Source organism: Doryrhamphus excisus, linkage group LG20 (genome assembly GCF_037039965.1).
Source record: "Doryrhamphus excisus strain RoL-2023G ecotype Guam linkage group LG20, RoL_Dexc_Guam_v1.1, whole genome shotgun sequence".
NCBI classification, from domain to species: domain Eukaryota; kingdom Metazoa; phylum Chordata; class Actinopteri; order Syngnathiformes; family Syngnathidae; genus Doryrhamphus; species Doryrhamphus excisus.
This window is the reverse complement of record NC_136376.1, coordinates 116,289-140,505: the sequence shown is the minus strand read 5'-3', so window position 1 is coordinate 140,505 and position 24,217 is coordinate 116,289. Positions and strand designations below refer to the sequence as shown.

The window sequence follows — 24,217 nt, the reverse complement described above, 5'->3', positions numbered from 1 at the left end:
ATATCATTGATTGGTTCCAATGGAAAGTATATGTAATGATTAGTCATATCATTGATTGGTTCCAATGGAAAGTATATGTAATGATTAGTCATATCATGAGTGGGTCCAATGTAAAGCCTGTATAGTGATATCATGAGTGGGTCCAATGTAAAGCCTGTATAGTGATATCATGAGTGGGTCCAATGTGAAGCCTGTATAGTGATATCATGAGTGGGTCCAATGTAAAGCCTGTATAGTGATATCATGAGTGGGTCCAATGTAAAGCCTGTATAGTGATATCATGAGTGGGTCCAATGTGAAGCCTGTATAGTGATATCATGAGTGGGTCCAATGTGAAGCCTGTATAGTGATATCATGAGTGGTCCAATGTAAAGCCTGTATAGTGATATCATGAGTGGGTCCAATGTAAAGCCTGTATAGTGATATCATGAGTGGGTCCAATGTAAAGCCTGTATAGTGATATCATGAGGGGGTCCAATGTAAAGCCTGTATAGTGATATCATGAGGGGGTCCAATGTAAAGCCTGTATAGTGATATCATGAGTGGGTCCAATGTAAAGCCTGTATAGTGATATCATGAGTGGGTCCAATGTAAAGCCTGTATAGTGATATCATGAGTGGGTCCAATGTAAAGCCTGTATAGTGATATCATGAGTGGGTCCAATGTAAAGCCTGTATAGTGATATCATGAGTGGGTCCAATGTAAAGCCTGTATAGTGATATATGTATAGTGATTCCCTGTGCAGCACGTGTCAGCCAGCTGGAACACCGTGACTTTTTTTCCCACAATCCCTCCTCACAAGTCTAATAAAAAGATAGAAAAAAAGGTTCCCACCCCCTCCCCGACATAAAAAATGGGAGTTGCGGGACTTCCTCCTCCTGTGCATGTTTTCAAGTTTGCAGGCTGACGCGTTCAAATGTCCTGTGGGGCTGTGGGACTTTGGAGCACTTTTCTTGCTACACCTGTCCGCCTGCCAACCAGCCGAAGGGCGCGGCCGCATGCTAACTTTTTTTACCCGAGGAAACTTGTGGCAAAACGGACAGGACTTTGAGGAAGTCCAGCGAACACGCTGCAACCCTCAGGAGGTGTTGATTGACTGTCCGACTCCGAGGTACGGATCCTAACGGACCCACCAAAGCTGGACGTTGCTGCTGGCTGATGATTGTGCTTTTATGACCATAACTCGCTAAATGCTTCTCCTTTTTCTGCTCGCGTCTCCTCCTCTGGCATCTTTATAATTAGTCTGTTACCATGATCTCTGGATACTTTTACATGCACTTTCCCGGGCTATTTACATCCCTCCTAAATATATTCCACCGCTTGACCTCAGTGCTTGGAGATGGATTCCTACATGGAGGTTTGGATAAGACCCCTTAGTTGACTTTGTACACCCCCCTTAGGATGGTTTCTCCATCCAGGTAAGTTAGGAGGCAAACTTAAGGTTGGGCTTCTTAGCTGACTTTGAGGGCTCAGGGTGGAAGTTAGGATGCTTGCATGTTTTCAGCACGGGGGGGGGGGGGATTTATCCACAGGGTGTGGCGACTCAATGGACTTTTGTGTGTTTGTTGTCCACACTTGGAATAATGCTGCTTTGTGCTGTGTTGTCGTGGCTCGTCGCTGGGGTGAAGGTGCTGCTCGTATACCCTTCCCCTTCCTGACATTTCACTTTTACAGCTCGGGATGTGCCTGTTTTGTCCCTGACCGGGAAAAGCGTCGGCTTGGAGCCTATGCTTGCTTCTGTTGGTGGAGATTGTTTCTTAGAGGAGACAGTGGACAAAAGTTTATTTATTCCTCTTATATCAGAAGGAGACAAAGTGGAGAAAAGTCTGTATTTATTCCTCTTATATCAGAAGGAGACAAAGTGGAGAAAAGTCTGTATTTATTCCTCTTATATCAGAAGGAGACAAAGTGGAGAAAGGTCTGTATTTATTCCTCTTATATCAGAAGGAGACAAAGTGGAGAAAAGTCTGTATTTATTCCTCTTATATCAGAAGGAGAGAAAGTGGAGAAAAGTGTGTATTTATTCCTCCCATGTCGCCTCGTGACCTTCCCAAGTGAATCTTGTGATTGTTGTGCTGTTTTCCCAGCATGAGATGATTTATAGCCTCATTGCTGAGGAACATCTGGCAGGCTAACGGCTCCAAGCAAGCGCTTATCGTGTCAACAGATAAGATGGGATGGACGGGCTGAGCAGACCGGTGGACTTCTCAGCAGACTTGGCAGACCAGCAGGGTGAGCTTTCTTCACTGGAATTCTGTTGGCTGCGTTTGGAAACCTCTTCAGCTTAGACGCACGTGGCCAGCCTCTCATTGGACGAAACGGAAATAGAAATGATCTGTTCCAGGGTTAAAGTATCAGTATACACTTGGATGCTTCCTTGCCAGATGTATAGGCAACTAGGATGCATCCTTGCCAGATGTTTAGGCGACTTGGATGCTTCCCTGTAGACGTTTAGGCGACTAGGATGCTTCCCTGTAGACGTTTAGGCGACTAGGATGCTTCCCTGTAGACGTTTAGGCGACTAGGACGCTTCCCTGTAGACGTTTAGGCGACTAGGATGCTTCCCTGTAGACGTTTAGGCGACTAGGATGCTTCCCTGTAGACGTTTAGGCGACTAGGATGCTTCCTTGCCAGATGTTTCGGCGACTAGGATGCTTCCCTGTAGACCTTTAGGCGACTAGGATGCTTCCCTGTAGACGTTTAGGCGACTAGGACGCTTCCCTGTAGACGTTTAGGCGACTAGGATGCTTCCCTGACGGATGTTTAGGCGACTAGGATGCTTCCCTGACAGATTTTTAGGCGACTAGGATGCATTGAGGACTCATGAGTCATGATGGTCCAGCGTTGATGCTAACGTCCACACCTCCTGATAAGGAATGGATTCTTCCGTGTCTAATGATGTTCCTCGTTTGTGTGCTTGACCAGCGGAGTCCACGGGCAGAGTGACGACCCTCCCGCCAAGTGAGTGTGGCCAAGTCCTGGTCCCGCATGACGCTGGAAGCCAAGGCCTGATGCAGTAATTACTAGCGTGCGGCCCCATGAGTCATGTCTCTCCTTGTTTTGCTTGTGTGTCTTCTGGTTGCCAGAGGGAACGGCGGGATCAAATCACAGGAACATGGCCAGCGGCGGCGGCGGGCCGGCCTTGGAGAAGAACGTCTTCACTCAGAAGAGCAGCACCACGTACTTCACTTCATGTCAGCCTTTACTCGCCACAGCAGCGTGGACGAACGCGTCCTACGGCTGAGCAGCATCAGCCGTTAAGAACGATCCCTCACCAACGTGTCGCCCATGTGGTCCCTGCAGCGTCCGTGGGCGTGAGCAGCAGCAGCTATGGCTCCTCCCCGGGGGCTTATCTGGCAGGGGACACTGCCGGGGGAGGACACGATGGCGCGGGTGGCTACCTGGATGGGGAGGGCTACGCCGGCGGGAGCGGAGGCGGCTACGTGGTGAGCTCTGTGTCCAAGGTGGGCTCATCGGGCGGCGGGAAGAGAGGCCAGGCTGCCGCCGTCTCTTCCTCTGACAGGAAGCACACGGCCAGCATCCGCTCGGGGGGTTACGAGGGTGAGCTGAGGCAGGAGGTGAAGGACACACGAGGACACGCTTGATTGTTGATGATGATCTGTTGTCTCTTCCAGGGAGTTCCAGTGCTAATTCCTCCCCGGACTTTGCACGCAAAGACTACGGGATCTACTGTAAGTCTCTTTTTTACAGAGTGGAACCTCTACGCTCACACACAATCTGTGGTTTAGTCAACTGATAAGAAATCATTGGCACACCCGTCATGTATTCCTTTTGCCAACATTTTGGTTCAGGATGTACCCCTGTGGATCATGGGGTCCGACACAGCACATGTTCTATGTACGGGGGGGGGGTGTACGGGAGTGTCCCTGCTAGCATTGTGACGACCGCCCACAGATGGAGTGTCCTCATTGTTCAGTGTGTTTGGACTTTCCAGGCTCCAGCGGCACCAGAGGGAGAAGTGAGAGCAGAGGTATTGACTACTCATCATTCTTCAGCCATTCAACACCCGCACCTTTGAAAAGTGGATTTCCTTTTGTGTTTTGGTGGTTTGGCTCAGAGAGCGAGATCCGGGCCAGGTTGCAGAGCGCCTCTCCCACGGCCGGCAGATGTGAGTATATCTTCTTCCTCGTCAGGCAATGCACCGCAAAGCCACCAAGCATCTACTTTGGCTGTGGGACCCTGAGGATGGGGTGGGGGTGCGCTCAAGTTTTCCTGACTTCTGCTGATCTCATAGTTCCAGATGATCCCACAGGGGAAACCCTTTCTCACGTGTTTGCTGGCCACGACACGTGCACGAGTTGGCCTTTGTCCACGCCTAATGGCAGCTTAGCTCGGCAGCCTCCCTGCTTTATGGCTGGGATCACGCCCCCTGCACTTCCATGACAGTAATTGCACCCGTCCCATCCTGACTTCACCCCTGCAACACGGCGGCGTTCCCGCGTCAGGAATCACTTCTAGCAGGAAGAACGTCTCATGGATTTCACTCTGCAAAAAAGTGCTTCTTCTAGACGTACCAATCTTCTTCCAGCTGCCCGAGGAACCCCCCCCCCCCCTCTCGCCCCCACACCAGGGTGTCCGATTCCACACACATATGCTTTGTATTATCCTCTTTTCACTTCAGGGAAACTACTTTTACTTCCTACTTTTCATCTATCTCTTGTACTACCTCACTGCTCTCGTACTACCTCACTGCTCTCGTACTACCTCACCGCTCTCGTACTACCTCACCGCTCTCGTACTACCTCACCGCTCTCGTACTACCTCACCGCTCTCGTACTACCAGACCGCTCTCGTACTACCAGACCGCTCTCGTACTACCACACCGCTCTCGTACTACCTCACCGATCTCATACTACCACATTATATTGTGTTGCTATAGTGGTTAGGATGTTCTAATGTTTTTTACGAGTGTACTAAGGTGGGGGTACGAGAAGCAGGTTTATTTTTGAAAGTAGCTCATCTTAGCCATAAATAGACAGTCTCCACACATGGACTATACTTCCGTGACCGTCCTTCAAATTAAGAGTGGTGTTTGCCCCATGTCTGCCGAAACAAAACTAGAGTGTGATAAAAATGTCTCCATATGCAGTTGGAATGGCATGGGTGACTACATCTTCCTTCACGACAAACGCTGGCATGACAGTTGGGTAAGACTTGGTAGCAATTGGGTAGAGGCTGACGTCCATTAAAGGTTAGCCAGATTGTTACCAGTAAATACGTGGCACCCACTGTGGCGTACTTGGCACTGTATTACGTATTGATGCCACAATGACACACTAGTTCATTGCGATTGTGTTCAAGCACGAGCTAGCAAGACTGGCAGCTTCCACTCAATTGATTTTGCCTTTGTGTCAACTATCTATCAACAAAAATGGAGAACTTTAGATCAATCCTCCAGCTGCTGCACCTCCGCTGTCACCTCCCTCTCTCGCCTCATCTGTGCCCCTCGTCTCCCTCTGGTCACCCGTCTTACCTCCTTGGTCATTCCCTTCCCTCTTGGCCAATCGCATTCTTCAACCTGATGATTAAAAAAAGCTCATGTTGGCTTGGTAGCAGCCCCATTAAAGATGAGTGAAATAAAAGGAAACCCATTCAGGTATTTCCCACAGCTTGTCAAGGTTCACAACATAGTCGCTCAAAACTTCTTTCCCTTGTCCGTTAGCCGCCCTGCTGCAGCAGGACCGGTACGCGTGTCACGTGAAGGAAAGCCTGTCGTCACCATGGTTACCGAACCCACAGCAGCAGAAACTCGGCTCCATATAAAATGCAGAAATGGAGTCACTGTGTGTTGCTACAACCACGTTACCATCACTCCACCCAGAAGCGCTGCCCGCCAGCACGAGTGGAGCGAAGGCGGCGACGCTGACAGCGGTCCTACCCCGTACATCCCGTACATCCCGTGCATCCCGTACATCCCGTGCATCCCGTGCATCCCGTGCATCCCGTGCATCCCGTGCATCCCGTGCATCCCGTGCATCCCGTACATCCTGTGCATCCCGTACATCCCGTACATCCCTGACCCCCCCGGCTTCACCTCACAGGACACTGGTGGTCCAACAACTAGCTTGCTAACTCCACTCACAGATCATGTCATCCCCCATTTCCCGTGTATTTGATATTATATTTATATCATTATACATCCTAAAGATATTCTGATATATGCTATCGTCCATTTTGCCCAAACCTAGTACATACATATACACACATGTATACACACATTCATACTGTACCTTATGTATATATATATTCATATATTCACACTGTACATATATATATACGTATGTATATATATATATATATACGTATATACACATATACACGTATGTATATATACTGTATATAATGTGTGTCTGCAGGGGCGGAGCTAGACGACGTCAAGAAGCTACTGAAGGTCCGCTCCAGCAGCGCCAGCCCCACCCGCTCCTCCAGCACCTCGGCCATCTTGGGTGGCCCTAAGCAGGCCAGTGTGGAGACCCAGACCATCTCTGTGACCTCTAGAGCCTCTCAGTCAGGTATTTCACCCCCCCCCACCCCAAACTTGCACACTCGGCTTGCATGCCTCCCTCCCACTGTGGGTTTACTATAACTGCATGTTAGTCGCTCACACACACATGCACACGCACACACACACACATCCATCCACCCACCTGTCCATCCATCCACCCATCTATCCATCGATGCGTCTGTCCATCCGTCCATCCGTCCATCCGTCCATCCATCCACATATCCGTCTATCCGTCCATGCCGCCTGTCCTCACTAGGCTCAAGGGGGTATGCTGGAGCCTATCCCAGCTGACTGGTTAAGTGTTTTCCAGCCTGGACTGTCAGGGTCCAGACTGTACATGACATTCATACTATGGACTATTCACAGTGGGCAATGAAGCGAACATGTTTTTGGAATGTCGGAGGAAACCGGAGTACCGGGAGAAAAGCCACGGGGAGAACATGCAAACTCCACACAGAGATGGCCAAATGGAGATTCCAACCCAGATCTCCACCGTGCTGCTGACATCAGGGATCTATTAGAATCATAATATTATGAATTATTGAATGATTATTGAATACAAGTGAAATATTATCAATGATGGCGGTGCCTTGGCTCCAGGTATCCGTAGTAGTATGGTGATGGCCATGGAAGGCATATGAGGGGCTGATACCGATTGGTGGATCAGTGGTTAGCATGTAGGCCACGCTGTCGGGAGATGGGAAGACCTGGGTTGGAATCTCCGCTTGGAGAGACTTGGAGTTTGCATGTTCCTCCCAGCTGGGATAGGCTCCAGCATATGGATGATTGGTGGGCAGGGATTGTGTGGACCTTCTCCAGCGAGCTCCGTGGTGCTTGTCGCATGTTGTTGGCTGCTCTGTTGTGATTTGCTTTTAACCAATGAATTAGCAATCGTTCCCTGGAAGGAGACCCTGCTCGCCCCCTTGTGGCCAAACGGAGCAAAGCAGGCTGATTCCATTCTAAGGATCATTTTGACGATTGATGACCTCGTTTCTGTCTTCTGCAGTTTTGACGTTCGGTTCTGGCGTCACAAGGGAGGGTTTCCACGCGGTGGACACCAGCGGCCTGTGTGAACGTGAGCGCTTCGCTACGGTGGGGAAAAACAGCCAGTACGAAGGCAGCGTTCAGTCGGCACACTACAGTGAAGGAGGGAGACCAGGACTCTACGATACCGGCGTCAGATCAGCGACGTACGGCACAGCTGGGAAATCGGGCCAGTACGATAGTGGCGTAAGGTCGGTATCGTATGATACTGCTTTGTGGTCAGGACAGTATAACGACGGCATCAAACCAGACACAGACCTGCCGCCCATGACTGGCGCCGTGAGGTCCGCCCAGTATGACGGCAGTCTGAGGTCGGGCCAGTACGATACTGGTGTCATATCGTCCCAGTATGATGGCAGTCTGAGGTCGGGCCAGTACGATACTGGTGTGAGATCAAGCCAGTACAGTATCAGCCAGAAGTCGGGCGTCCACGACTCCACGGTGAGGTCAGCGCGGTACGCTTCCTCCACGCTGGACAGCGTGGTGCCGTCTTTTCCCTGGCCCACCTCCACGCTGCCCTCCTCCGCCACCGCCACCAGCGCCGTGGCGGTGGGCGGCACCGGCGGCGGCTACACGTTACCCCAGGCCAACGCCAACAACATGGCGCCGGCTGGTATCACGTCACCTTCACTATCAGGTCAGCACTTTTTAATCATCCTTTCTTGTTATTGTTTTTATTGTTTTGTTATTCTTATTATAAGCTTCTCATTTCATTTGGTGCTTCTGTCTTTTATTGGAATGATTCTTTTGACGCGTTGTGAATACTCCTGAATCTCCTGAATACTCCATAACCACACTCAGCTGGAATATAGTTCATCCATGAGGCAAGATAGAATAAATCAATAAGTTGCATGTTTACGATGACGATGGTGGTGTTTCATCAACTCTGCTAATGATGCTTCTTCAATGATTATTACTATGTTTTTTTTTTTACATAGTATTACTTTGACCATGCTAAGCACCCGTTGGTCAAGAAATGACGTAACACTGCAGGAGCATAGAAATGACCTTCACATCCAATAAGAAAATGAGAGATGTATTTTTCTTCATAAAGAACTACTTTGGGCCTTTAACAACAAAATGTTTCTTTTGGATTCCTTTTCCAGTTTATGGCTTTCAGAACAATTTGGCGCCAACAGGGGGCGGCGCCGGAATGGCCGCCGGAAGCAACGCCAACGCCAACATGGCAGGTAGAGTCCTCGGCTGCATCATACTTCATCACGATGTAGTCATCCTCACCGGATGTCTCCCAACAGGTTATGGAGTTCAGAAAAATATGTCCGGCATCGTTGGTGGTGGGGCGGCACCTGGAGTCTCGTCAGGTAAGCTTTAGCTCCCTCTGGTGGCACGATGCCGCACCTTCAATGGTTATCACGCACATGGTCAAGTTTAGCAATGATGTCATCCAAAGTTCGTAGCCTTGTGCTTGCGTACGTGAAAGCATGCAACGAGAAGGTCATAGCGCCTCGCCAAGCTCAAAGACGTCTGATTTCCGTCTCCAGTCGTCCCTCGCTCCATGGCACTTCCTGCATGGTTCCCTGACTTCATGGTGCCTTTTCAGACATGAATGCATGAATAAATGAATGAATGAATGAGCGAGTCAATGATGGCTGTTTCAAGCTTGGCTACGTTGACTAGTATTCATCAACAAATATAGAAAGACAAGTTATAGCTAGCATTTTGCTCCCTGGGCATCAGTGACGTTACATTGATAAGATATTACCTTACATGAGATGAGATATTACCTTACATGAGATGAGATGAGATGAGATGTTACCTTACATGAGATGAGATTAGATGTTACCTTACATGAGATGAGATGAGATGTTACCTTACATGAGATGAGATGAGATGTTACCTTACATGAGATAAGATGAGATGTTACCTTACCTTACCTTAAAAGTCCATTTGTCCACTTCAATGATCTGTTATTGTTAGATGCTAATGTCTCTGTTAGCCATTTTATTTTTATGTCGTCTGCTTGGCTCCCTTGATGTTCCTGACCTTTTTCCCAGAAGGATGCAGGTAAACAGCCCGTTGGAATGACTGGCGTTATTACTGCAATATTTGCATGCAGCAGCCATGCAGCAGCCATGCAGCAGCCATGCAGCAGCCATGCAGCAGCCATGCAGCAGCCATGCAGCAGCCATGCAGCAGCCATGCAGCAGCCATGCAGCAGCCATGCATCCCTGCTGACGGGTGCCGCTTCCCTCATGGCCGGCCTGGTAAAATACCTGACGTCACTTGGCAAGCACGCTGGCATCTTAAAGGTTGCCTTGATGCGTTCGTCATTCTCATTTTCATTTTCAATCTTCTTTTTGCTTACTTTCCCTGTCCGGGAATATTGACATTTTCTTTCCATTGGGACTTGCTATTGAATATGAGCTTACGTCCTTGGCAGTCGACTGGCTGGTCTGCCGTCTCGTCCACTGGTGCAGTGGAGGAATTTGGTAGTCAGATACACCGAGACCTCCCTCGTCTGGAGATGCAAGGAATGATTATTGTGTCTGATTCCCAATCAAATGCTTTGAATAGAAGGATGTTCCACATGAATTTCCACTGCATTCCCAATACGCCATAAATCACCTCAGGAGGTCCTGTAAGTTGTGATATAATCATATCGTTAAATAAATGGATAGTTGTGATAATAGTGACTCCTCAATACGTCCCATTTGGAGCTTCCCGATCCCGCCCATGGGAAGCACCTCAGTTAACGCTGTTGCTGACACGCTTGTACATGCTTGTGCTTTCCAGCGGCGAGATCCCAGAATGAGGACGCGTACAGAGACTACATGTTCGTCAACTCGGACAAGGAGAATCTATCGGGAAAGAGGGAGACGGACACGCTGGTTTTGGCCAAAGACAGCGGCAAGCAGTTCAGCAGAACTACAGGAGGAGGTGCGTTGGGACGCTTGGACAGCAAAGTGTCAATCATCTCCACTGATTCCTCTTTCCCAACGTCTTCCTTAGACTCTAGGCTGCATTTCCGAAGCAATGTGGTCGTTATTTCACTGGATTGGATTTGAAGCGTTTTGGAATGGCAACGTCTTGTAGTCACAAATTGAAGACAAATCCAAATGCAATGCGACAAATACGAATAATAAATCCAAATGCAATGCGACAAATATGAATAATAAATCCAAATGCAATGCGACAAATATGAATAATAAATCCAAATGCAATGCGACAAATATGAATAATAAACGGTGGGAATGTGAAATGTTGCAGGAGGTCAGAGGTTGAGTGGTTGAAGTGCCAGCGGTTCCCACAGCAGCCTCCTCACAGCCGTAGGAAAGGAGCCGTGCTTCAGTCTGTTGCTACCAAGAAGGGCAAGTCCAGGGTGTCCAGGGTGTCCAGGGTGTCCAGGGTGGGTGGGGTCATCCCGGATCTTTCGGAGTAGATCTCTAGTCGTGTGAGCGAGGAGCCGATGTTTTCCGACGCACCGTGCGTCCGTAGTGAGGACGCTCTACCGCCCTGACCCCCTGACCTCCTGACCTCCAGCAAAGCTGAAGGCAGTTTGCTCCTCCTCAAAAAGAAGAGACGCACACGGTGGGCCTTTTCCGTGGTGAGCAGCGCTCACAGTCCGGCCAACGTAATGTTTGTGAGCAAGACTATCAGGAGTATTATGCCGAGTCCTTCCTTGGATTATTCAGCGTCTAACTTCCATGACAACTGGGAAAAGTGTGCTGGACGTGAAGCCCACCTAGTAGTAGTGGTGGTAGTAGTAGTAGTAGCAGTGGTCGTAGTACCAACTATACTTGACTTTTCTAGTCACTTCCCGACGTGGTCACAGTGCCACCTAGTGGCCAAAAGGATGACTAAATATTTCTTCATTTAACGCTTTCTTTCTTTCCTCGCTGCCTAATCGTTATTAGATTAGTATTAGTAGTTTAGTATTGGCATGTTGTTTGTAAACAGCACACAGGAAGTGGAGACTTGGATCATGTGATGTTCCTGCGTGATGTTCCAGGTTCTCTGTCGGGTGATTCCCTCCAGAAGGAGAAGCTCATTACAAGCTTGAGTGACACGTCTCAGCTGAAGGCCGGAGCAGGAAAGGCTTACTGTGAGTTGAAAGAAGAAGACATCCGCGTCCTGCGTGGCGTCCATCCTGAGCTGTGTTTTTCCCCGCTAGATGGATCATCAGGAGTTTTGATGAAAGACAAAGCCACGCATGCACGTACGTATACTTTCATACAGGATCTTCTATGTCATACCCTGCTGAATCCCTTCCACAAGGTCCCACTGAAACCAAAACGGACTGTAACCAAGGAAAGCTTTCCCAAGTCCAATGAGTTCTTTCCAGACACCCCAACATTTTCATAGCAAACACATCTTTAGACAATAATTCCAAATGAGGAACGGGCAGCTGACCTTTGGACTTTTACCTCCTTCGTCCAAGGAGGATGACGACGATGATGCTGCTGTTGCACTCATGGGGCATCAAACACTTTTACTGTGACAAGCCACTAGCACAAACATGGCGGTTGGCGGTCACCAGGGTTCCTCTGACAACGTGAGCGCACACGATTACGTTGTTATTCTTCAGGATGCCACATATCTTATTGATGATGAGGGCTTCCGGCAACATGGACGCCATCTTTGACGTTTGCCATCCTCTCTTCTTGGAATGTTGCTGTCAATCACAACCTCTATTGGACTCTTAGCCGCTTGTTGACGCTTCAGCCCACTCCTTAAAAACACACTCGGGGTGCGATCCAAGATGGCTGTGTCGACAATACAAGTTAGTTACGTGAAACGCTAACCCGGCAGGCCAACATAAGCCAAGGCAATATTTGGGATGCTAAGTGCTAACTGGGGCGGACGTTAACCAAGGCATTACTCGACTTTAATGACGCTTAACTATTGGCTCCTCAGAGATTCGCAAAAAGGGTGGCGTCTTCGGGGGCGGAGGGTGGTGCTGCTGCTCGGATGCTTGCTGCTCCTGGTGGAAATGGCTGCTGGCCTTCCTCCTCCTCTTCTTGCTGCTGCTGGGACTCCTCTTTGGCCTCATCGCCCTGGGTAAGCACCTTCATGGCCGCCGAGGCAATTGGCTCTCTCAATCTTCCTTTCCAGTCCCTCCTTCTCCACGTATACATCAGAATCAGAATCGGAAATGGTTCTGATTCTGATGTAGATCCTTTCCAGTCCCTCCTTCTCCACGTATACATCAGAATCAGAATCGGAAATGGTTCTGATTCTGATGTAGATCCTTTCCAGTCCCTCCTTCTCCACGTATACATCAGAATCAGAATCAGAAATGGTTCTGATTCTGATGTAGATCCTTACCAGTCCCTCCTTCACCATGGACACATCTCATACAGGGTCAGGCAAAATGATCTGACACGTTTGTAGCTTAAATAAAAGGCAAATAAAGTCAAGAAACAAAAAAGTACAGACGTAGTACAAAGTACATAATGCCATTCATGCCATCAAATCAGTTCTGGTGGCGCCAGGTCGGCCGGTTGGTTTTGGTTTCAATGCAGATCCAGTAGCTGTGAAGTTGGTAGTTAGTTGGAAGTACTTTGAACCAGATTACAAGAAGAAATAAGACTATACTTCATTTGTGTACTGATTGGAGAGAGGCGCTTTATTCCAAAATATGAAAATGTATTTTACACAAGAACCAAATTGTCTAAGTTCATCAATGATTTGGAGTGCATGGGAAAGTGGAAACTCATCAAGGAAAACATGGCCATTCCACAACTGCAGCAACAGAACCAATGTTGTATCACCCCAACTAGCATTACTAGTGCTGATGAGTTTACTGTGAAGAAGCATAACACTCAACCAACAACTGACTAGGAACATTTTATAGTGCATACAGAGCTAAAGCAGAGCTAAAGCTGCTGGATGCTGACATCCTGAGGAGTTGGTCAAACGTTATCTAGCCGGGTGTATTGGATTTTGTTGCCGTCGACGAAACTAAAGAGATGTTGTGTCTTAGCCGAGGATGTGAGGAAACTGAAGAACCGAGTGGCGACTCTGGAATCCGAGACGGCGGTCGTGTCTGCTCGCACCAGTCAGCTGGCGGGGAGCGGCGGCAGCACCTTCGTGGACGCTGGCGGTCAACAAACGGACATCTTCCTGGTCGGAGGAGGTGGTGGAGGCTCGGACGCAAGTTCTGGTGGTTCTGCTGGTTCTGCTGGTGGACAAGGCATTGGTGTGGGCGCTGGAGCCGGAGGTGGCGCAGACACCAGTGGTACCAGTGGCTCCAGCGGCAGTGCCGCCGCCAGTGGGACCGGCTCCAGTGGCGGCGCAGGCTCGGGTGGCACCATGAGTGGCGGCGCTAGCGGCACAAGCGTCGGTGGGGGCTCCAGCTCCGGTCGCACTATCGTCGTAAGTGGCAGCACCCACACCGGTGGTGTCGGTGGTGCCGGTGGAAGCGGCTCCAGCGGCGGTGCTGGCAGCAGCACAGGAGACACCAGATTGAGCGGCGGTTCCTCCTCTGGCCACACTACCAGCTTCAGCGGCACACGTGTGACCAGCTTCGGTGGCGGTTCCAGCGGTTCCACTTTCACTAATGGGTTCTGGACCAGCGGTACCGGTGGCTCCATTGACGCCGCTGCGCTTCAAATGGCCATCCAACGTATGGTCAGAGCTGAAATGCAGTCGCAGGCGTTCCAAGGTGCTTTTCTTGGCTTGACACACGACGCACACGCCATTCATCATCTCACGTTCAATCCTCTTCTCCAGCTTTCCTGACGTCCGCCATGCAAGGAGACCGAGGACTGCCTGGACCCAAAGGTGACCTTTCCTTCTTTTATGGTTCCTTCTCAGCCAAACATCAACTTTGACTTTATAGCAGGGAAGATGTGGGCCAAAAGCCAAACAAAAATCCAGAACCTGAAAAACTAAAACAAAAAATATTATTGGGTTTGGGGGGGGGGTATGAACTGTACCAAAAATCAGGACATTACATGTATGATATTATAAAATTATAATCAATACTCATTATTTACTAATAAATAGTATAGAATAATAACATATATTCATGTTTATATCTTAAAGATCCAAATATATATTTGAAACTTTTCTAATCATTTCTAGCTTGAAGACATTTCTATGATTAAGAAGTATTCATTTCACATAAATGCCCCGCTATTCCATAAATGCCCCGCTATTCCATGAATGCCCCGCTAACACGCTGAAATCTTCCACCAATGAGTGCAGCAGAGCGGGAGGAGGGCACGCCCACTTCAGGAAGTGAAAACTGAAAGCGAATGTTTCGAGCTCCCTTCCAAATGCACAAACGTCATGATGTGAACCCTTGGCATGGTTGGACACCCCTAACCCTAACCCTAATCCAACATTCCAAGTCCATTTATAGGCCAGAAAGGTGGAAACCTTCAGGGTTCCCTTCAACAACCGTTTTTGAAATGTATGACGTTTTTCAACAGAATGCTAAAATGTGATTTTTGCTAAAAGGATTATTTGTCGGCAGGCTAAATCACGGCTCATGTTTGTGTTTTACTTCTGACAGGTGATCCTGGTCATCCTGGAATTCCAGGTAAGGAATGCCAAGTCACACAAGCAGCTTGGATGTTGCATTCAAGAAGAGTGGGAAGAAAAGATCTCATTGGAATATCACTCAAAGAGGAAAGACGTTATTCCTGACTTCCAGGCGCTCTCGAATGCAGCATGAGCCTTTAAAAAAAGCCAGCGTGCCAAGCCTGGTGGGCTTCATTTATCATCTGTTGATCTCAGGTGTTCCTGGGGTGATGGGTCACGAGGGCCCCCAGGGGCCAAAGGGCCACAAAGGAAGCCAGGGTAAGGAGCGTTATGTGCTTGAACATACAAGTTCTGCTTCAACTGCTTAGTGGCTCCGTGATGATCAGGTGAGCATGGCTTGGAGGGTCCCCCGGGTCCACGGGGGCGTGAAGGTCCATCAGGGCCCAGAGGTGAACCGGGGTTTGGATCCAAAGGTGAAAAAGGTACAGTTCCTGCATACATATTGTAAATCCATGGCCGTGTACAGCCACCAGGAAGTGACAGGAATCTGTCTTCATGCAGGTGATCCCGGATCAGTTGGCCAAAAAGGTAAGATGAGAAGCCGCCGCCTCCACCTTTCAATGCTACGCTAATGCTATAATGCTATAATGCTATAATGCTATAATGCTATGGACAGCAGTCTTCTCCTCTCATTGGACTTTCATGGTCTCTTATGTCAGGTGAACCTGGTCCGCTTGGTCTCGCTGGAGAGAAAGGAGCTAAGGGATCCATGGGTGAGCGACGGGACCGCTGCTGCCATCTTAACTAAAACACACCTCAACTAGTCTGCTAGTCAATATTCTGCCAGTTCATTGGTCGGTCGGTCGGTCACTCGGTCAGCTAGTTGGCCACTTGTTGATTGGTCGGTTGGTCAGGAAGTTGATCAGCCAATTGGTTGGTCTGTGGGTCAGTCCGTTATTTAGTCAATGAGTTAGTCAGTCAGTTAGTTAGTCAGCCATTAGATGGTGGCTTGGTTTGTGGACCAGTCAGTTAGTTAATTAGTTAGTTAGTTGGCCATTCGATGGTGGCTTGGTTTGTGGACCAGTCAGTTAGTCAGTTAGTTAATTAGTTAGTTAGTCGGCCATTCGAAGGTGGCTTGGTTTGTGGACCAGTCAGTTAGTCAGTTAGTTAGTGAGTGAGTTAGTCGGCCATTCGATGGTGGCTTGGTTTGTGGACCAGTCAGTCAGTCAGTTTGCAGGATTTAGCAAAAAGCAAGATATTCCATGTTAGGTGTTGCATCCATTGCGGTGTCGTTGTACGGCTTGAGTTGGGATGAATAGAGGAGAACGTCATCCATTGACGCGAGTGTGGTTTTCCATCAGGACCAGCAGGACAAGATGGCGCCAAAGGCTCCCGAGGTACAAAGTGACCCACGTCTGTTATCTTTAAGTGGTTTTTAAAGATGTTTTCTTCTATAATTAATACCCACAGGTGATCAAGGCGGTCCTGGACAGCCAGGACTTAGAGGCCCCGCTGGGCTGCGTGGAGATGCCGGCCCTCCAGGTATGTTCATGAGCCTCTACACGTGATCAAGAATACTTTGATGGTCTGACTTTAAAAATCATTTGTTTCTCCGTAGGAACACCCGGGCTTCCAGGACCTCCAGGTAAAGATCTACTTGTTGTGTTAGAGCACAGGGGAACCTGCTAGCGTTCACCCAGGTTAGCATGATGTTTTGTTAGCCATGAAACTATTTGCCAAAGCTCCAGGTTTTGTATATTTTCCGGTCATGCCTTGTTATTATTATTATTATGCGTGAGTCCAATTGTGTTTATGTATTTTTATCACAGGACCTCCTTGTTAGCATGCTATTAGCTTGCAAAGACACAAGTTTCCTAAAAATGTTTTTATAGTTTGACACGCATAAAAGGTTTGTACGTGATGAACGGAAGGGACGCCACGTAGCAGGGATCAGCACGGACGCCAACTTCCTGTTGTGTCTTCAATTGAATAGCCCCCCCCCAACTCATCTAGCAGAATCTTACTAGAGCTGCGTTCTGGTTGCTTTTGCATGATGAAGAGAAGAGCCTCCTAGGATCTGGGAATTGGATGTTTGTCGGACCTAATGGAAGGGATTAATATCCAAAATATTCTCTTCTACTTTCAGGTGAAGCAGGAAGAATTCTCAATGCAGGTAACTCATCTACGAAGCACACCGCTGATGGAAGAGACCTAGTGCCTAACCTCTCAATCTTCCAGCTGGTCTCTCCACTGTGGGGATCCCAGGGCCTCCTGGGCCTGTAGGACCTCCAGGTCCCAGTGGCCCTGCTGGTCTACCTGGTAATCACACACGTATTCGACATTGTTTGCGGGATGTGGAACCTTCCTTCTTCTGAGCTTCTCCTTCTTGGTCTTGTCAGGTCCTAAAGGGGACAGGGGAGAGCGAGGATTAACCGTGACCACATCCGAGACCTTCAGCTCCAGCACAGCCCAGAGTGAGTACAAGGCATATCTTATCTTATCTTAAATGACGGCGTATAAGCTGCTGGGGAGGAAACACCAGCTCTTTCTTTGGCAGGAGCCAATCAAGGAGCTCGTTAACCGATGGAAATTGCAGGTCATTCGGTTAAAGTGTACCCACATAACAGCCGGACGCGATTCACGGGGTCCGCCTACTGAATAAATGCATCACTTAACACGCCAAAAGCATCCCTCAGAAATATACAAACATGTCCCAATATCAGTGGATAGAAGCCATTGTGTCTGAGCAGCACTTTGATTGGGGCGCTGCAATGATGTCAGCCTCCCTGGGATATTCCAAGATGGCATTCATCATTGCTTTCTTTTGCTGATTCAGGACAGTTTGCATCAGGTGGTGTCTCACCTGGCCCACCCGGTCCACCTGGCCCACCCGGTCCACCTGGACGTCCAGGTAATCACAAGAGTCAACGTTATGGCATTATTAAATTTACACAATTTTGAAATATTTATGTGAATATTTCCATTAGGAGATTCTAGGCAAGGACCTCAAGGACCTCAAGGACCACCGGGTCAACCAGGCATGTCTCGCTGGAACTGAAACAGGTTCAAATACATCCTGTTTTCTTTTCAAACAGCCATTTCTGCTGTCCAGGTTATGGGAGACCAGGACCCAAAGGAGAGAAAGGAGATTCTGGTTTTGTATCCAGCTCTGGTACGTACCATGCCCCAGTCTGCTCGGTCAGCCCTAAGGGAACCCTTATGGTTACCGTAAAGCAGAGGTAGGGAACCTATGGCTCGGGAGCCAGGTAGGGCTCTTTTGATGACTGTATCTGGCTCTCAAGCATTTCTTACCACAATAAAAAATTATTTTTGCTAACATTTTAAAGTAAACCATCACAGAAATGACTGTTGAAAATAATATTCAAAATCAACAACTTTCTTGCTTTCTTACTTCTTGCTTTCTTACTTGCATTTTAATCCATCCATCTATTTTCTACTGCAATACGGCCAACCATATCTATCTTTCCTGATGATATTTTCCAGGTCAAACACCAAAACTCGATTATTACTGGGTAATGCGGTAGTGTACCTCGGTCATTAAGATGTACATGTAAACTTTCCTCCTTTAGTCAAATAGTCACCTAGCTAAAGCTGCAGAACCAAGCCTTCTGGCAAAGATGGCCAAAAGAATGAAATATACTGAGTACGGTGCAAAACTATGCAGCAGCAAAAGTTGCATTAATGGCAGCAAGTATTTGATTTATTATTAGACACTGCGCTGCTCACGAAAGTGTGCTGGCCACACCCCATTGGCGTGGGGTAGTGTGCCTGGTCTACGTAATTAGAGCCCATTATCTAGAACTGTTGGTCTTACATAAAAACGCACACATTTTATTGCATTCAATGTTTAAAAAAATGTATATGGCTCTCACAGATACACATTTTAAAATATCTGGCCTTCATGGCTCTCTTCGCCAAAAAGGTTCCCGACCCCTGCCGTAAAGGAACCTAAAGGGGACCACCAGTTAGCCCATGTTTTCATCTTGGCCAGGAAGACCTGGTGGTCTGTGTAAAGAACCGCTTTGAGAAACCGGTTTATGGTCTTTGGTTTTGATGTCCCCTGGGTGTTTTTCATTTACCGTGGTTGTATGGATTGGATGAACATTGATTTGGAGACCACCACCAGTGTAAAGTTGACTTGTCCCTCAGGAACCTACTATACTGGACCACCAGGACCACCAGGACCACCTGGAGCGAAAGGATCCACAGGTGAGTACCAACAGCGCTGAGTCCTGAGCATTTTCATCCATGAAAAGAACTTCTTTCCAATGATGTTTCTCTTAGGTTCTCCTGGACCAAGAGGTTACCAAGGTGACCATTTGTCTTCAAACAATCCTTCATGTTTTTTGTTGCCTTCCTGACCATTCTTTTATCTTCAGGTGAACCAGGACAGCCCGGTTTGCCAGGAAGACCAGGAAGCCTGGAGAGAGGTCATCTCAGGACCATTACTTTCAAATTTTGGAGCTTTGGCCTGATGGACTAAAGTTGAGTTTCCTTACAGTGTCCACCTACAGCGGAGAACATCAAGTACAAGGACCTCCTGGACCGCCAGGGCCTCCTGGATCGCCAGGACCACAGGGAGTCAAAGGTAAAGCCAGTGAGGACGGAAATTCTGCTTCAAACAGGGCATGAAATATGAAGGTTTGCTCTTGCTTTTGAGGTGACACCGGAGCTCCTGGCGTTCCTGGACCTTCCCGAGGTAGATCAACTGAAATCCTAAAATGATTTCAAGAGGTTTGCTTATGGCTTTTTCTACTGGCTGTCTGTCAGTCACCTCGGGGCCTCCAGGTCCGCCGGGTCCTCAAGGACCTCCAGGGCAGCCTGGTTCCTTGGCTTCATCCATGGAGATGCAGCGATACCTGACGGATTACATAAGTACGGTCCTCTCTGGGGCTCCTTAACTAATTGAAGAGAAAACTAGACCACTAAACGCAATATCATCCTCAGGTCGAAGCAGAGAGGCCGGTATCCCTGGACCTCCAGGCCCACCTGGACCACCAGGACAACCCGGAATCTTCACGGGCTCCATCGAAGAGATCTCGGCTCGCATTGTTGCCTACTTGCAACGTGAGTCTCTGGTGTTTCTCATGGTTTCTCTGGCAGTCTGGTCTAGCTCTGTGGTTCCTCTGCAGGTTCGAGTCCAAGCTCAGGGATCAGCATTGGAGTTCGGGGTCTTCCAGGACCACCTGGTCCCCCTGGACCCGGAGGGGCACTGACAATCAGCGGTCTCATTGCCATGCTACAGAGTCAGTACAAATTGAGTACCTCTTTGCTCCTTGGTACTACCAGGAAGTACAGGGTCCCACTTCTACTTCTGGTTCTCTTCTCTCAGTGGTCAAGCAGATGGTCATCATAGACATAAACACACATGCCATGCAGGATGATACTCCATTTGGATAAAGTTTGCAGAGAACCAAATACTTCCATGAATATACTTCTATATAAATATAAAATATTTCAATTTCAAATACTTCATGATTATTGTTATTCTGCTAGACTGTGCAGTGGAGACACGGCTTTCAGAGTTCTCACATGGAATCACTGTCTCTCCAGGAGACGAAGTGAGGAGGTACATCATAGGGCCACCAGGGCCCCAAGGACCACCTGGAGCACCCGGTGCATCAGGAAGCATTTCTAGCGTTTACAGTATCGAGGAGGTGGCCACGTATGTCTTCAACATCATGAACGGTAAGTCCACAATCCAGTCTCGTGTGGTGCAGCATATCCGTGAAGAACCTTTGGCTCTGCAGACAGAGGAATTGCTAGAGGCCCACCGGGACCACCAGGTCTCCCCGGGCCTCCAGGTGCAGGAGGCGCCGGCTACTCAACGGTGACAATAGATTACTCTGCACTGATCAGAAGTAAGACAAGTGGACAGTTGATCACGTAGAGCACCAGCTGACCTTCTCACCTGTAACAGATCCAGACTTCCGTGCTTGGATTAGTTCCGCAGCACACCTAGGTCCTACTGGTCCTCCAGGTGTTCCAGGGCAACCCGGTCCCCCCGGGCCTCAAGGACCACCAGGCGTCTCCACAGCCACCGTACTAGGAGCTGGCGGTCATGGGTACAGCTTGGAGGAGCTTCAGCGTTACCTCCAAGGTAGCTGCACTAATCAGCTAAGGGGGGTTCAAAACTTCAGAGAACAAAATACCGTTGGGGGCCCCACTCCTTCGTTGAAAACTCATTTTCTTGAGCTACTCCAGACTATGTGCTCATTGTCGGAACTACATTAGCCACATTAACCACATTAGCATAACAGCTTTTAGCGATGCTCTTCAACTTCTGATCAGCTGATGAACAGCCTCGTTCACCTGATTGCTTCTCTGCAGTAAACTGTTGTTTTGTCTCACTTCCATTTCTTCCTTTGGAATCTCTACTTAGAACCCCCTTAAGATCCAAGAGTGTAAAAAGTCAAATGTATTCTTCCATTTTGATGAGCAGTGCATATGCATTGGAAATGCACCCAACTGCTCAATTGATGTTAATATCAAGTTGAATGTTCCCCAGGCTCTGGACTCAGAGGTCTTCCTGGCCCTCCAGGACCCCCGGGCCCACAAGGACCAGCCGGTAGCCACAGTGGGACCGTCTCTTACAGTGGAAGCGTCCCACGGGAGACCATCCGTACCGAAGTTCATAACTATCTCAGCAGTAAGCTTTGAGGACACAGACGCCTTCACGTGAAACAAGCATTTCAGAAGAACTTTCTTCCACCAGCTGAGAGCGTTCGACGCACCTACACCGGACCCCCTGGGCCTCAGGGGCCGAGAGGTCTGAAGGGGGAACGCGGAGAGCCAGGTTACACCCAAAGACATGGCCAGAGTCAAAGTGACTCTCGCTACGCCTCGCAGCAACACGAGACGGATGTCAGCAAGGTCAGCGACGGCACGGACTACACCAGCGTGGCCTTGAAGGTCACAGACTACATCAAGAGTGAGTCCACTCCGCGTCACACGCAACAGCAGCGCCATGACTCATCATTTTTTAGCTTCTCACATCTTCAAAAGCAAGCATGTCCACAGAACTGCAAGCTCTAAGCCTGGGATGTCTTCTGCAAAAATATATTTTTAAAATATGAATTACATTATTGTTATTTATGATTTATGTGTTATTAACGCAGCTGACTTACAGGCCCAATGTTATGATTTCAAGTGAACTAATTTCCATCTTTGTGATCATATCATGGGAATGGTGTCACAGGTTATTATTATTTTATTACCATATACTTATTATCATCATCATCATCAAAGTTTCAGGATTTTGGTTACACAGTCCAGTAGTCTGAGATCATTTCCATTCTTATTGATCTATCGTCATACTGGATTGTTATTTCAAAGATTTTCACCAACATTTTCAAATGTGGGGAATATAATTGAAATGAATAAAAAGCGTGATGTGGCGCTCTCAGAGGGGGCACTAGAAACTGTGTATGATGTGAGATAAGTTGCCGGTCAGCACTGTGGCATCAAGAAGATCTAGGATTGTGTTTTGCATCATCATGCATTGAGGTTCTCCCCTCCGTGTGCAGACCAAGGCCTCCTGCAGGAGTACCTTGTAGAAGGTCCATGGAGGACTCATGTGAGAGCGGTTCAAGGCCCGCCTGGCCCTCCGGGACCTCCTGGAGCTCCTGGCTTGAGTAGGGTCATGGCTGCTTACAGCAATGTCACTGCTGACCTCGTGGACTTCTTCAGAAGTGAGACTTGTTGCATATTTCCATTGAGGAGGGGGACAAAACTCTATAAGGTCCTGACTGAATCCTCTGCTCTCGGCACAGCTCATGGCACCGTCCCCGGCCCGCCAGGAAGTCCGGGACCAAAAGGAGACAGGGGCTTTCCGGGACCCAAAGGAGACAAGGGTATCAGATGACACAGAGATGAGATGATGGCATCAAGATTCAAATGTGCCGTGTTTCCAGGTGATCCAGGACGTCCAGGATTACCAGGAATTCCAGGATCGTACACCATCCAAATTCCACACGGCGTACAAAGGAGAGCTACAGGTACACTATGACAATAAAACACGTCATTCAAATATCTCATGTTTTGTCATCTGTTGCAGCAGCTGAGGCGGTTGGACAAAAGAAGCACGGCTGAAGCCTCCAGCGAAGCAATGCAGTTTGAAGATGAAACGCTTTTGTAGAAATCAACAGCTTTGGTATTCATCACGAACCAATGAGCTTGATGCTGCTGCTGGTCAGTGATGGAGGCGACATGGACGTGTTTCCATGGCTGACATTAACGCTCCTTTTGGCCTTTGAAAGAGAACATATTTTAACGTGATGTTTTTACTATTTGAAGTATTTACTGTATTGAGGTCAAGTAGCGTTTGTTGTATAAAGTAGAATAATGCGGCCATGAAGCAAATGAGCGTTTGAAATGAATGCAGTATGTTAGCAAGTCCCACAGCCGTTAATGGCTGATCGGAAGGTTTTACTTTGAGAGATGTGTTTTTGTATATCTGCACACCGACTTCACAGTTTGAGAAAGATACAATTATAAATTGCTTGTTTGACTATTATTTGTGGTTTATTTACAACAAATATGTCCCATTGACGGGTGGAATACATTTCATCAGCATATTTTTCCACTGAGGGGATGGACAAGACAAAAAACATTCAAATGTGTTAAAAATATATATCTATGATGACAGTTTGGGGAAAACTGAGAGCATCAAACACTTTACATATGATGGTACAAATAATAATTCTAGTCCATTACAGCGTGTGGAGCAGTCGTTACAACGAGCTAGTGCAAATGAATGGAGGCATTTCTTTGATATGTGGAGCATTCACTCACCAGCCGTCCGTTGAAGAACGCAGGAACGGTCCAAAAGTGGACCAGCTTCGGACAAATGATTCAAGCGCTGTAATGGATGTCTAAATGCAGACCCAAGTGAAAAAGGAGCACAGGAGGCACTGGAAAGAATCCCTATGGAAGGTGGTACGACCTTCTGCAGACTCAACTAACTCAGGATATGTTTGAAACAAACCGAGAGGACTTTTGAGGCCTACGAGCCGGAGCTGTGCAGATGTGGGATGGGGTAGAACTTGGACACACGGCTCTGAGCTGTGGGGTTAAGGCATTCCGACTCGCCGCTCATCTGGAAGAAGACCTCCTGCTCCTGGAGCTTGCGTGTGAACTCCTCCTCTAGGGCCTGCAGGGGGCGGCAGAGACCATGAG

At 48.3% G+C, this 24,217-nt stretch overlaps 2 protein-coding genes across 7 annotated transcripts in view; one reads left to right on the top strand and one right to left on the bottom strand.

The window, feature by feature from the left end:
- The first annotated feature begins 213 nt into the window (after nucleotides 1–213).
- On the top strand, nucleotides 214–23,555 carry col17a1b (collagen, type XVII, alpha 1b). Of its 4 annotated transcripts, none has more exons than XM_058057945.2 (49): nucleotides 214–1,111; nucleotides 2,088–2,232; nucleotides 2,926–2,961; nucleotides 3,087–3,194; nucleotides 3,304–3,561; nucleotides 3,636–3,692; nucleotides 3,956–3,991; nucleotides 4,079–4,129; nucleotides 6,378–6,533; nucleotides 7,533–8,207; nucleotides 8,677–8,760; nucleotides 8,827–8,892; nucleotides 10,325–10,468; nucleotides 11,541–11,633; nucleotides 11,703–11,747; nucleotides 12,446–12,589; nucleotides 13,515–14,195; nucleotides 14,264–14,314; nucleotides 15,051–15,077; nucleotides 15,275–15,337; nucleotides 15,406–15,501; nucleotides 15,581–15,607; nucleotides 15,739–15,792; nucleotides 16,381–16,416; nucleotides 16,490–16,561; nucleotides 16,638–16,664; nucleotides 17,166–17,192; nucleotides 17,258–17,338; nucleotides 17,419–17,493; nucleotides 17,856–17,930; nucleotides 18,007–18,057; nucleotides 18,132–18,191; nucleotides 19,190–19,249; nucleotides 19,325–19,351; nucleotides 19,420–19,470; nucleotides 19,542–19,628; nucleotides 19,701–19,739; nucleotides 19,811–19,915; nucleotides 19,988–20,107; nucleotides 20,173–20,286; nucleotides 20,594–20,728; nucleotides 20,791–20,901; nucleotides 20,961–21,140; nucleotides 21,549–21,689; nucleotides 21,756–21,971; nucleotides 22,567–22,731; nucleotides 22,813–22,893; nucleotides 22,954–23,037; nucleotides 23,100–23,555. In XM_058057945.2, the coding sequence occupies exons 2-49, from the start codon at nucleotides 2,178–2,180 to the stop codon at nucleotides 23,129–23,131; spliced, it is 5,259 nt and encodes a 1,752-aa protein (XP_057913928.2). In that variant the 5' UTR covers nucleotides 214–1,111; nucleotides 2,088–2,177; the 3' UTR covers nucleotides 23,132–23,555. The 4 variants fall into 4 exon arrangements, with proteins under 4 accessions (XP_057913928.2, XP_057913925.2, XP_078643386.1 ...); XM_058057942.2 differs by having other exon boundaries at nucleotides 215–1,111; nucleotides 23,097–23,555; XM_078787260.1 differs by having other exon boundaries at nucleotides 215–1,418; nucleotides 2,168–2,232; nucleotides 23,097–23,555.
- slka (STE20-like kinase a) overlaps nucleotides 23,538–24,217 on the bottom strand; it is a 22,183-nt gene continuing 21,503 nt past the window's right edge. For 2 of the 3 annotated variants that reach the window (XM_058057949.2, XM_058057950.2), the window contains one exon: nucleotides 23,539–24,191. In XM_058057949.2, coding sequence (XP_057913932.2) covers nucleotides 24,045–24,191 — 147 coding nt within the window. In that variant the 3' untranslated portion in view covers nucleotides 23,539–24,044. Of the gene's footprint in view, nucleotides 24,192–24,217 lie in introns of all 3 variants that reach the window. The other variant, XM_058057947.2, reaches the window with a different exon arrangement.

What these genes read in the sequence shown, in the direction of transcription:
- col17a1b (XM_058057942.2), top strand. Translation starts at nt 2,178, where the DNA reads ATGGACGGGCTGAGCAGACCGGTGGACTTCTCAGCAGACTTGGCAGAC. An exon ending in CTTTGGCCTCATCGCCCTGG is followed by an intron (nt 12,590 to 13,514) that starts GTAAGCACCTTC and finishes GTTGTGTCTTAG; the next exon opens with CCGAGGATGTGAGGAAACTG. An exon ending in GCTTCAGCGTTACCTCCAAG is followed by an intron (nt 21,141 to 21,548) that starts GTAGCTGCACTA and finishes AATGTTCCCCAG; the next exon opens with GCTCTGGACTCAGAGGTCTT.